At 46.4% G+C, this 12185-nt stretch overlaps 1 protein-coding gene across 14 annotated transcripts in view; it reads left to right on the top strand.

Moving 5' to 3' along the window:
• INSR (insulin receptor) overlaps window positions 1-12185 on the top strand; it is a 160557-nt gene that overhangs the window by 81956 nt on the left and 66416 nt on the right. For 6 of the 14 annotated variants that reach the window (XM_078360360.1, XM_035286305.3, XM_078360359.1 and 3 more), the window contains exon 1: window positions 4503-4958. The exons of the other annotated variants lie outside the window; for them this stretch is intronic. In XM_078360360.1, coding sequence (XP_078216486.1) covers window positions 4559-4958 — 400 coding nt within the window. In that variant the 5' untranslated portion in view covers window positions 4503-4558. Of the gene's footprint in view, window positions 1-4502; window positions 4959-12185 lie in introns of those variants that run through there. 14 annotated transcript variants of the gene reach the window in all.

Below are 12185 nucleotides of genomic sequence, written 5' to 3'. Positions count from 1 at the left end.
AAAAAAACCCCAAACTAATGCATTCCAAAAGATCAGACGTTGTACTGGCTGTGATCTCTGGCTTCAAGTAAGCATAACTGAAAATTAATGTTTAAAAGCTTAACTGAACAAGCATGCACGAGAGACTCCTACCACTTGATAACTAAAAAGAAAATAAAAACCAAACAAACAAAAACAAAAAAACCCAAAAGGGCTGGGAATGGTGGTTCACGTCTGTAATCCCAGCACTTTGGGAGGTCAAGGATGGCAGATCACCTGAGATCAGGAGTTTGAGACCAGCCTGGCCAACATGGTGAAACCCTGTCTCTACCAAAAACACAAAAATTAGCCAAGCGTGTTGGCGCATGCATGTAATCCCAGCTGCTTGGGAGGCTGAGGTAGGAGTATCACTTGAGTCCAGGAGGCGGAGGTTGCAGTGAGCCGTGATCGCACCATTGCACTCTAGCCTGGGCGACAAGAGCTCAACTCTATCCAAAAAAAGGAAAAACAAAACCAAAAAACCAACCTGTAAGTCTTAAGTTGGAGTGCTGCAAGAATACACTATTGATGACAACGATGTGGTCATGGAGAGAAAGGCAGAAGTTTAAATGATTACAGAGAAATTTTGCTTGACATTTTATTATTAAAAATATATACAGAAATCACAGAAATGAGATGAGTATTGGAAATAATAAATTAGCACAGACAAACTGAGTAGAAAACAAAAAGAACTGACAAAGTAAAACAGCTGGATCTTTTAGAGCTATGCTGCTCACTAGGGTGGCCCCAAACCATGTGAAAATTAAATTAGAAAATCATTTTCTCAGTCACATGAGCCAAGTTCCCAGTGCTCAGTGGATGGTTAGTGACTACTGAATTGGACAATATAGATACAAAACTTTTCCATCACTAGGCTAGGCGTGGTGGCTCATACTAGGTAATCCTAGCATGTGCTAGGTAATCCTAGTGCTAGGTAGCATAGTGCTAGGTAATCCTAACACTATGAAGCTGAGGCAGGCAGATCATGAGGTCAGGAGTTCAAGACCAGCCTGGCTAACATGGTGAAACCCCATCTCTACTAAAAATACAAAAATTGGCTGGGCGTAGCGGTGGGTGCCTGTAATCCCAGCTACTTGGGTGGCTGAGGCAGGAGAATTGCTCTTGAACCTGGGAGGCAGAGGTTGTAGTGAGTGAGATCACGCCATTGGACTCTAACCAGCCTAGGCAACAAGAGCAAGACTCCATCTCAAAAATAAAAAAAGAAAAAAACCAAAACTCTTCTATCACTGTATCGCTGCTGTAAGTTGGTTGGGCCGTGCTGTTTTAGAGGGAAGAATCAATAAAATAGAATAACTAAGACAAAGGAGGAGGAGAGAACAAATATTGTATATAAAATTAAGAATGAAAACAGGTATAATTTATTTATTATTGATTGATTGAGACAGAGTCTTACTTGGTTGCCCAGGCCAGAGTGCAGTGGTGTGATCCGGGTCACTGCAACGTCCGTCTCCTGTGTTCAAGTAATTCTCCTGCGTCAGCCTTCAGAGTAGCTAGGATTACAGGCACACGCCATCGTGCCTGGCTAATTGTTGTATTTTTAGTAGAAAAGGGGTTTCACCCTGTTGACCAGGCTGGTCTGGAACTCCTGACTTCAGGTGATCTGCCTGCCTTGGCCTCCCAAAATTCCGAGATTAAAAACAGATTCGGTCATGAGGAAAAATGAGAACACATGGACACAGGGAAGGGAGTACTACACATCGGGGTCTATTGGCGGGAATGGGGAGGGACAGCGGGGCGGGGAGCTGGGGAGGGATAGCCTGGGGAGAAATGCCAAATGTGGGTGAAGGGCAGGAAGGCAGCAAAACAAAACAGATGTCATTTAAATCCATAGAAAATTGTAAAGACAGCTCTACTAACAATTTTGGAAATATTAAAAATAACTTCATTTACTGATTTAAGTGTTACTTTTATTTAGATTGTTTTTTTTTTACCAGAAATTGAGGCTCTGAATTTGCCTCAGAGAACAGCTATGCCTATCTCTCATACGCTGCACTCTCTCATGATCAGTAATTTCTAAATAGCCTATAAAGTGTATATGGACTCAAAAAGCAGGAAATATAAGTAAGTTGAAACTCAACAACCTTTAAAAAGTTACGCCTGTACTAAATTACATAAAATGTGTATTACCTACATGAATGAGAAAAACCAACAACAAAAAAAACACTTCCAAAATGTCCCCAACAAGCAGGGTTTTTTTGCACCTTACTGCAAGTAGCTTTCTGGAGCAAGCCAGGGTGGTTTGAGGTAATCACAAACACAACCATTTTTTATGTAGACATGTTTTTTTTTGTTGTTGTTGTTGAGACAAGGTCTCATTGTGTTACCCAGGCTGGAGTACAGTGGCACAATCCTAGCTCACTGCAGCCTCAACTTCCTAGGCTCAAGCAATCCTCCTGCCTCAGCCTCCCAAGTAGCTGGAACTACATGCGTGTGTCATTATGCCCAGCTAATTATTAATTATTATTATTATTATTTTTAAAGAGATGAGGTCTTGCTATGTTGTCCAAGATGGTCTTGAACTCCTAGGCTCAAGCAATCCTCCCACCTCAGCCTCCAAAGAGCAGCCTCTATATCTTGAACTCCACACCTCAAACCCAGATTGTCCACATCTGAGCACCTGTCTTTTCAGTTTGCTGTTTCTCTCACGAGTCATATCCAGTTGCCCCAGGTGGAAACTTGGGCATGATCCAGTAGATAAGTCCCAACAATTCCACCTCCCTGATGGCTTCAGAAGTCAGCCTCTTCTTTTCTGTTTCCTCTGCCTCTCACCTTCCTCATCCATCTACCATAAGCTAGAAAAGTGACCCCCAAGTATGAATCTGATGATGTTCTTTCTGCCTGGCATCTTTCTTTGGCATCTCTGTTGGGGTAAAGTCCAAGCCCCTTGGCTCCCTGTCTTTCCTCTCTGGTCTAATCTTCTGTTCCTCTCACCCTGTACTTTGCCCTTCATCAACTCTGAACTGTTTATAGTTCTCTGAACGCAGCCTGAGTGATTCACACATTTGCGCGTACTGTTCTGCCTCTGCTGTGATAAAGCAACAGTCACCTAACCCCCCCACCACCCCATTGCATTTTTTTTTCTATAAGATTTATTATGCACCTACTGTGTGTATGGCTCTGGGATGTTGTAATAAGCAAGACATACACCATCCTTCCCTTCGTGGGAGGTACGTATCTTGTGCATACTGGAAGGGCAGGGAGGGGGTCTCCATCCATTTCTGCATTCCAATGCCAAGAGGGTGCCAGATCTGGGTGTCCTGGGGTAGGGAACAGATAAACATAACTCACAGTGTAACACCATGTGTGCTGCAAACAGAATACACATTTTAAAGTGTATTCAGGCTGGGGCAGAGGCTCATGCCTGTAATCCCAATACTTTGGGAGGCTGAGGCAGGAGAGCACTTGAGGCCAGGAGTTCTAGACCAGCTTGTGCAACATAGTGAGTCCCTATGTCTACAAAAAAATAGAAAAAATTAGCCAGGCATAGTGATGCACACCTGTAGTCCCAGCTACTCGGGAGGCTGAAGTGGGAGGATGGCTGGAGCCTAGGAGTTTGAGGCTGCAGTGAGGGATGATCACACCACTGCACTTCAACCTGGGGCGACAGTGAGAACACCTGCCCCCACCAAAAAAAGTGTATTTATGGGGCTGAATGTTAAATGAGAATGTGCACTTGCTGCCTTGGTTTACTGGAACTGCAAATTCACTGGGGACACACAAGTTTTCAAATGCATGGGGAACACTGGGCTGGAGGTCACCCCAAAAACGTAGCCAGCCTGTGGATTTTAAGACTGTATTTGTGAGTATGGTTCTCGTTTTTCTGGGTGAGTGGTGGGTGAGAATACAGGATGCACTGGCCCGGGGGAGTCCAGAGGTGCGGACCCTACCCCCTGCAATGCGGGGAATTCTGCTGTGTGACCCTCGTGAGCCGCTGCCCCTTTGTGGGCTCCTCCCGAGGGAGGCCTGGGGTCAGGGCGCCCCTCGGCCGTCCCGGGCACTGCCACGCAGTGACCCGATCTCCTCCCGGGCACACGCCCAGCGCCGCGTGCAGCCTCAGCCACCCCGGTGCATGCTTGATGCGCCCTTGCACGCTCGGTTTCTCCTTTTCCCTAGCTTTTTCCAAAGGTCCAACCGTGGCAGGCTCGCCCTTCAGGGTCTGCGGCCACGAGGGGCCCTCCCAGAGCGCCCCCTCCTCTGGCCTCAACCGCCTAAAGGCGGCCACTGCCAGATAGCGAGTCGGGGTAGCTGGGCCCCCAGACCTCGCACACCCGGGGGCGGGGCCAGCGCCGCGGCAGCACGCCCGCCCATTGGCTGAGCGCGAGGGCGGCTCTGTGGCCGCCGCCACTGCCTGGCCTGGATTCCCCGGAGCGGAGCGCGCCCCTGCCTTTGTGCTGTGCCAAGGCCTCTAGCTCGAGAGGGCGGAGCCTTGACTGCCCAGGGTTCCCTCCCCCGTCCCCGTGGACACACACACACTTGCAGACACACACGCCCATCATGGACACACATTCCCACTCCCACCATGGGGACACACGCGCGCGCGCGCGCGCGCACACACACACACACACACACAGACCCACTCCCACATTCCTACTCTGGAACCGACCAATCCTGGGGCTGTTCTAGGGAGGTAGCTCGGAGGCCCCTGGGACCCCGTCTCTTTCCGGGCCTCTACGTGCGCGGTATTTCTCCGAAGACATCCGCAGCATGCAGAGGGTCCACAGGGACTCACTCTCGCCCCACTCACTCATTCGCTGGCTTACTTACTCATTCTCTCTTGGAAAGAGCAAGCCGACGACTCCCAAAGTGGGAAGGCCCCCGGGACTGCGTTCTCTTTGTAGCCTCTGCACGCGCCGTATGTCTCCAAAGAGCTGCGCGGTTGGATTCCAAAGGCATCCGCGCGCATTGGGCGATATTGTCAGGTAAGGAAAGAGGGCGCTTCCTCTTTTCAAGGACAAGCGCTCCTGCGGTCGTGGCTGCTGACCACCCAGCTGTCAAAAGTTCACCCCTTTGCCTGCCCCCAACCCCTGCCCCTCCGCCATTAAATCATTTACTAGATTCCAAGGAGAGGAATTTGGCTCTGGGGACTCGAACCTCTGAGGTCAGGGTCTCGGGCAAGTGTGGGAGAGAAAGGCCTTGAATGGAAACAAAATAAATTACTTTAAGGAGTTTATAAAATTCACACTCATAGGGAGAGCCGCGGGGCCCTGTGGTGAATGTACCAGCAGGCCCATGACGCAACTGTTCCTTTTGGAAATTTCTGGAAAGCAGTAATTTTTGAATCATAAATCTTGAGTGTTTTTTCTTTCTTTCTTTCTTTTTTTTTAAACGACAGGCTCTGGAAACAATGTAACAAAATGTTATTAACATGTGGGACTATGGAATCATTTAATGGTGGTTTCTGTGTTTTCTGTTTTGTTTTTACCACATATCTTCTTAATTAAGGAAAACCCCAACTGATTTCAACTTAAAAAGGGAGGCAAAGAAAAAAGTGTCGAGTGACTGCATTTTTGTTCGCGAGTCATTTAACAACACAGCACTGCATCTCATCTGCCATTTTTCTGGCTTTTAACCTTGCTTTGGATAAATTGGTCGCTTTTTGTTTTTGATGTAGTTTCAAGCTTACAGAAAAATTGCAAGATTATATCTAGATCGATCAATTGTTTACCTTTTATCCTAGTTGTTCCATTACCTCTCTAATACAGATATGCACACACCTTATATACATTTATTTCCCTGAACTATTTGAGTCAGTTGCAGGCATGATATATATAGCTTAATTCTTCAGTGGATGTTTTCTAAGAAAGTTCTCAGGCCGGGCGCAGTGGTTCACGCCTGTAATCCCAGGACTTTGGGAGGCCAAGGCAGGCAGATGACCTGAGCTCGGGAGTTCGAGACCAGCCTGGCCAACATGGAGAAACCCCGTCTCTACAAAAAAAAAAAAAAAAAATTACCCGAGTGTGGTGGTGTGGGCCTGTAATCCCAGTTACTCAGGAGGCTGAGGCTGGAGAATCTCTTGGACCTGGCAGGTGGAGGTTGCAGTGAGCCGAGATCATGCAATTGCACTCCAGCCTGGGCAAGAAGAGCGAGACTTAGTCTCAAAAAAGAAAACAAAGTAAGTTCTCATATACAGTGAGGGTACTGGTACCATGGTCAAAATCAGGGAATTAATATTGATAGTCTTTTGATCCAATGTCTTCTATAATTATCAGTTGTCTCAATATTGCCTTACGTAGATTTTTTTTTTCCTAGTTGAAGGTTCCAATCTAGGATCACACTTTGCTTTTGAATGCTGCTGACTCCTTAGTCTGCACAGTTGCTCAGTTTTCTGTCTTTCACAAGTTTGGAATTTTTTTTCTTGAGTAGCAGGCTCACTCTGTCACCCAGGCTAGAGTGCAGTGGCACCATCTTCGCTGACTGCAGCCTCCGCCTCCTGGGTTCAAGCGATTCTCCTGCCTCAGCCTCCCGAGTAGCTGGGATTAACGCCTGGCTAATTTTTGTATTTTTAGTAGAGACAGGGTTTCACCATGTTGGCCAGGCTGGTCTCAAACTCTTGACATCAAGTGATCTGCCTGCCTCAGCCTCCCAAAGTGCTGGGATTATGGGCATGAGCCACCACACCCAGTTGGCAAAGATAAGCTTTAAGATAAGCTTTGTAAAAGCTCTCACCGGTGGCTGTCAGCTGTTTTAAGTGGTCATTATTAGAATATTTGGGAGTAGAATCATGTAACTAATCAATAAGATTGTTTATTGTCTAGCAGAGGCTTTAAAAAAATGTATTTCCAGGCTGGGCATTACAGCTTATACCTATGATCCAGGCAGTTTGGGAGCTTGGGGAGAGCAGATCACTTGAGCCTAGGAGTTCAAGACGAGCCTGGGCATTACTGTGAGACCTCATCTCTACCAAATATGTATGTATATACATACCAAAATTAGTCGAGCATGGTGGTGGGTGCCTGTAATCCCAGCTATTCAGGAGGCTGAGGCAGGAGAATTGCTGGAACCCAGGAGGCAGAGGTTGCAATGAGCTGAGATTGCACTGTTTCACTCCAGCCTGGGTGACAGTGAGATTCCATGTTAAAAAGAAAAATAATCCATGCTGTTATGGGATGAGCATTTAATTTCTTTTTATTGCTGAGTGGTGTTTCCTTGTATGGATGTGCCGGTGTATCCATTCCCCAGCTGAGGGACATTTGAATTGTTTCTAGTTCTGAGTGATTATGAATGCAGCCATTATCAGCGTTCAAATACAGGTTTTGGCATGAACACGTTTCCATTTTACCTGGGTAAAACCCTAGGAATGAGATTTCCAGGTTATGTGGTAAGGATAAGAAGCATATGCTTAACTTTATTTTTATTTTATTTATTTATTTTTGAGACCGAGTCTCTCTCTATTGCCCAGGCTGGAGTGCGGTGGTGCAGTCTCAGCTCACTGCAACCTCTCCCTCCTGAGTTCAAGCGATTCCCCTGCCTCGGGCTCCAAACTAGCTGGCGTTACAGGAGTGCACCACCGCGCCTGGCTACGTGTTGCATTTGTAGTAGAGACTCCTGAACTCATATGATCCTGTGGCCTCTGCCTCCCAGCATGCTGGAATTACAGGTGTGAGCCACCATGCTGGCCCATATGCTTATCTTTATTTTGATTTGATTTTATTATTATCATTATTTTGAGATCAAGTTTTGCTCTTGTCGCCCAGGCTGGAATGCAATAGCACCCAGCGATCTGTGCTCACGGCAATCTCCACCTCCTGGGTTCAAGAGATTTACAGTTTCAGCCTCCTGAGTAGCTGGGACTACCCACCACCATGCCCAGCTAATTTTGTATTTGTAGTAGAGAGGGGGTTTCACTATGTTGGCCAGGCTGGGCTTGAACTCTTGACCTTTGGTGATCCGGCCGCCTTGCCCTCCCACAGTGCTGGATTACAAGCGTGAGCCACCATGCCTGGCCCGTATGCTTAACTTTATAAGAAACTGCCTGGCACAGTGATTGACACCTGTGAGCACAATGTGAGGCCAAGGTGGGAGGATCGCTTGAGGTCAGGTTCGAGACTAGCCTGGGCACCAAGCAAGACTCCATCCCTACAAAAAAATTACAAAAATGTGAGCTGAGTGGGCTGGCCCATCCCTGTAATCCAGCTACTTTAGAACTGGGGCCACACAATGAGAGAGAGAGAAAGAGAGAAGGAAAGAAAGAATGGACTGCTGGGGCAACACATGAGAAAGGAAGGAAGGAGGGAGGGAAGGAAGGAAGGAAGGATAGAAGGAAGGAAGGAATCACCAGAGAAAGAAAGAGAGAAGAAAGAAAGATAAAAATCATCAAAGAAAGAGAAAGAATGAAAGAAAGGAGAGAGAAATAAAAATTGCCAAAGAAAGAAAGAGAAAGAGAAACTTGCCAAACTGTTTTCCAAAGAAAGAAAGCAAGCAAGAGAGAAATGCCCAAACTGTTTTCCAGAGCAGCCATCCCATTTGTATTCCCACTATATATGTCTTTTTCCCTTCTCCACAAATGAATTAGACTCTTTAGAGGGCGTGGTTCACCTTGATGTTTTTCAAGTGAATGCTATCTGAGTAGCGATTCCAACTTCACAGTGCACAGAGCAATCTCCGTTTCCACAGCTGCGTCTGATCCCCCCTCCCTGACCCACAGGAATTTATTTACCCAGTCTTCTATGTTGGATCTTTAAGTTGTTTTCTGTCTTTTGCTCTTGTAAACACAAATGGCTCAGGTCTGAGAGGGCAAAGAATATCCCCGTCCAGGCATCAACATGTACATTGCCTCTGTTGTCCGCAGGGAAATTCCAAGGAGCAGCAATACTGCTTCAAATTGCACTTGCCTCTCCGTGCCACGTTCCTTCCTTTGCTTTGAACCGAAAAGCAAAGGAAGATTTGCTCCCTGAAGCAAACTGGTGTTTCTGTGGATCCTGTCTGGGGAAGGTGTCTTTTATTGGGGACATTGGGACATTGTTTTGCCTTGGGCGGGTCTACTGGAGAACTCTGGCAGCAATCTCCTTTTCCCTCCATCGATTTATTTAGCTTTGAGCCTCTGATCTCTCAGCAGTGTATAGTGAAAAAGCCACTGGCAGGTGGATGTTTCAGGAAGGTGATGGTCACTTCTATTTGCTCACCCAGGAGCTTTTGGGACATTTAGGGAGAATTGGGGGGAAATTGGGACCAGCAGCTCAAGGTGGCTCTGAAGGGGAGAAGACGGATGGACACAGAACTTGCATTTTTGGAGAGAGGAGGTCTGGGGAGATGTTCCCTACACACACAGCTTGCACGTGCGTGCAGGTGTGAAGCGGTGACAGCTCCCGGGTGGCTTGGCATTTTCCTGAAAGTCTGCTGTCTTCCTGGGCAGACACAGCCTGGGCTGCTGACTGTACCTATCCCAAACCAGTATCTGGGCAGGAACCGACACTCGGGCTATAAGTATCAATGTGGGGGGTCAGGTCAGGGACACAGTTAGAGGAAAGTCAACCCCGTCCTCCTCTGGGGCTGGCTCATATCTTGCATGACACATGGCTCTCATACTGTCTTCACTTTGCGGTCTGTCTCACCAGGAGAAGCCGCTGGTTTGTGGCTATGACCTGGGCTGGTGTCATGACCTGGGATGCTTGTGACTTTCCCCTTCTTTCCTTCTTTCTTTTCTTTGCTTCTTTCTCTCTCTCTTTCCTTTCTCTTTCTCTCTTTCCTTCTTTCTGTCTTCTTTGTTTTTTCTCTATCTTTTCTCTCTCTTCTTTCTCTTTATCTCTCTTTTTCTTTTCTTTCCTTCTTTCTCTTTCTTTCCCTCTCCTTTCTTTTTTCTTTCTTCTTTCTCTCTGTGTCTTTCTTCCTTTTTTCTTTCTCTGTTTTTTTCTTTTTTGTCTCTTTTCTTCTTTCTTTCATTTCATTTTCTTTCACTCTCTTCCTTTTCTTTCTTCTTTCTTTATCTTTCCTTATTTCTTTCCTTCTCTCTTTCTTTTTCTTTCTCCCCCTCCCTCCCTCCTTCTTTCTTTTCTGTCTCTCTCTCCTTCCTTCACTTCTTTCTTTCTTTTCTCTCTCTTCTTCCTTCCTTTCCTCCTTCTTTCTCTCTCTTTCCTTTCTCTGTCTCTTTCTTCTTTTTAGAGATAGTGTCTTTCTCTGTTACCCAGGCTGGAGTGCAGTGGCACAGTCACAGCTCACTGCAGCCTCAAACTCCTGGGCTCAAGCCATCCTTCCATCTCAGTCTCCCAAGTAGCTGGGACTACTGGCATGCACCATCACACCTGGTTAATTTTTTTTTATTTTTGTAGAGACAGGGTCTGGCTATTTTTGCCCAGACGGATTTTGAACTACTGGACTTAAGTGATCCTCCCACGATTGCCTCCCAAAGTGCCATGATATGCTCAAGCCACTGCACCTGACAGGCTCTTGATTTTCATGTGGAGTCTTTCACGTTCTCTCCAACAATTCATTTTCAGAGGAACCAGCATGGGGAGCAAGAGTATTTGGGAACATCTAGCGCCAGTTTAGAGGGCTCCCGCTCAGCTAGGAGGCGCAGTGTATTGGAAAGACCAGCTCCCAACATATCAACATGGGTTTAAGATCTCTCAAAGTGATTGTGTGGTTGGTCAAAAAGAAAGAGAGACAAGGAAAGTTTTCCTTAAAGCTGGGCCGGGGAGACACCACATAAAGCCGCTCCATGGATGTCTAAGGTTCCCTTGAAAACCTCAGTTTTTTATTATGCTCTTTCAATAGGGGAGGGGGAGCGAGGTTACACAACGTTTCAGTGATAATTATGCAAAAAGAATACATTTGCCAAAACTGGCGCACAAGAATCACGTGATATTATAAAAGCAGAACAATATAAAGATAACTTTCTGTGTGTCAGCATAGAAATTATACACCTTAGCAAGATCGCAGGTTAAACATAAACTTATGATTGTCAGCAAGAACATATTGGGCTCACAGCTGCAGGGGGAACAGGATCTGACACAGGACAACCAGCCTGACCACAAAGCTACAAGAGGAGGGGCCTCCATGCAGGCCTGGAGGAGCAGTGGGAGAAGGACTTTTACATCCTTATCTCAACCACAGAGACAGACGCCCCTCATGTGTCCATTTATAGGCTCTCCATTAGGGTCGCATTCTGTTCCAGGGCCCTAATCAATATCCCTTTCCTGGGAAAGGCATCTGGGTAATGAGCCTCTCCATTACACGTCTGTGTATAGGCTTTCTGCAATGAGAAGCCCATTACACGCTGTCATCTCTCTCTGGCAGTCAAGCTATGTAGTTAGTCCCTTTCACAGAGTTCCTGTTTTTACCAGAACAGCTCAGCAGAGCCAAAGTTACAAGTTGCAGCTCAGCAGAGCCAGAGTTACAAGTGACATCTCAGCATTTCACGTTATTCTTCATTTTCTCAAATATAATCGATAGAGTAAGTAACAAGCATCGCAAAGCAAATAATTCATTTCGGGGAAACCAAATTCTAAGAGAATTTACAGGTTAAAAATCAACAACAGTTTCTTCTTGTTATTTCAGATAGCTCAGGTTTTGCTGAGCCATTCTTCCAGAAGGCTGGGGTCACTCAGTCACCACCAAGGTATTCCCAGCAGCAGTGGCCACCCCGAGTGGCTTTTTTTTCTCTTTCTTTCCTGTGTGTGTGTGTCTCTTTCTCTCTCTTTCTTTCTTTCTTTTTTTTTTTTTTTTTTTTTAAGTTGGAGTCTCACTCTGCCTCTCAGGCTGGAGTGCAGTGGCACAATCTTGGCCCATTGTAAACTTCACCTCCTGGGGTTCAAGAGATTCTCCTGCCTCAGCCTCCTGAGTAGCTGAGATTATAGGCACACGCCCCCACACCCAGCTAATTTTTATTTTTAGTAGGGATGGGGTTTCTCCATGTTGGTCAGGCTGGTCTCGAACTCCCAATATCAAGTGATCTGCTTGCCTCAGCCTCCTAAAGTTCTGGGATTACAGGCATGTGCCACCATGCCCAGCTGAGATGATCTCTTCTCTGAGATGAAAATAATTTGCAGCATATCTGTCTGTAGGTTAGCACTAATTTCCACGAGTCTAGGCCCTAATAGAAATAGTAAAATCATCCGGGTGTAGTGGGTCACGCCTCCAATCTCATCACTTTGAGAGGCCAAGGTGGGCAGATCACTTGAAGTCAGACCAGCCTGGCCAACACAGTGAAA

The sequence above is a fragment of the Callithrix jacchus genome, chromosome 22, assembly GCF_049354715.1.
Source record: "Callithrix jacchus isolate 240 chromosome 22, calJac240_pri, whole genome shotgun sequence".
Lineage (NCBI taxonomy): Eukaryota > Metazoa > Chordata > Mammalia > Primates > Cebidae > Callithrix > Callithrix jacchus.
This window is presented reverse-complemented; position numbering and strand designations above follow the sequence as displayed.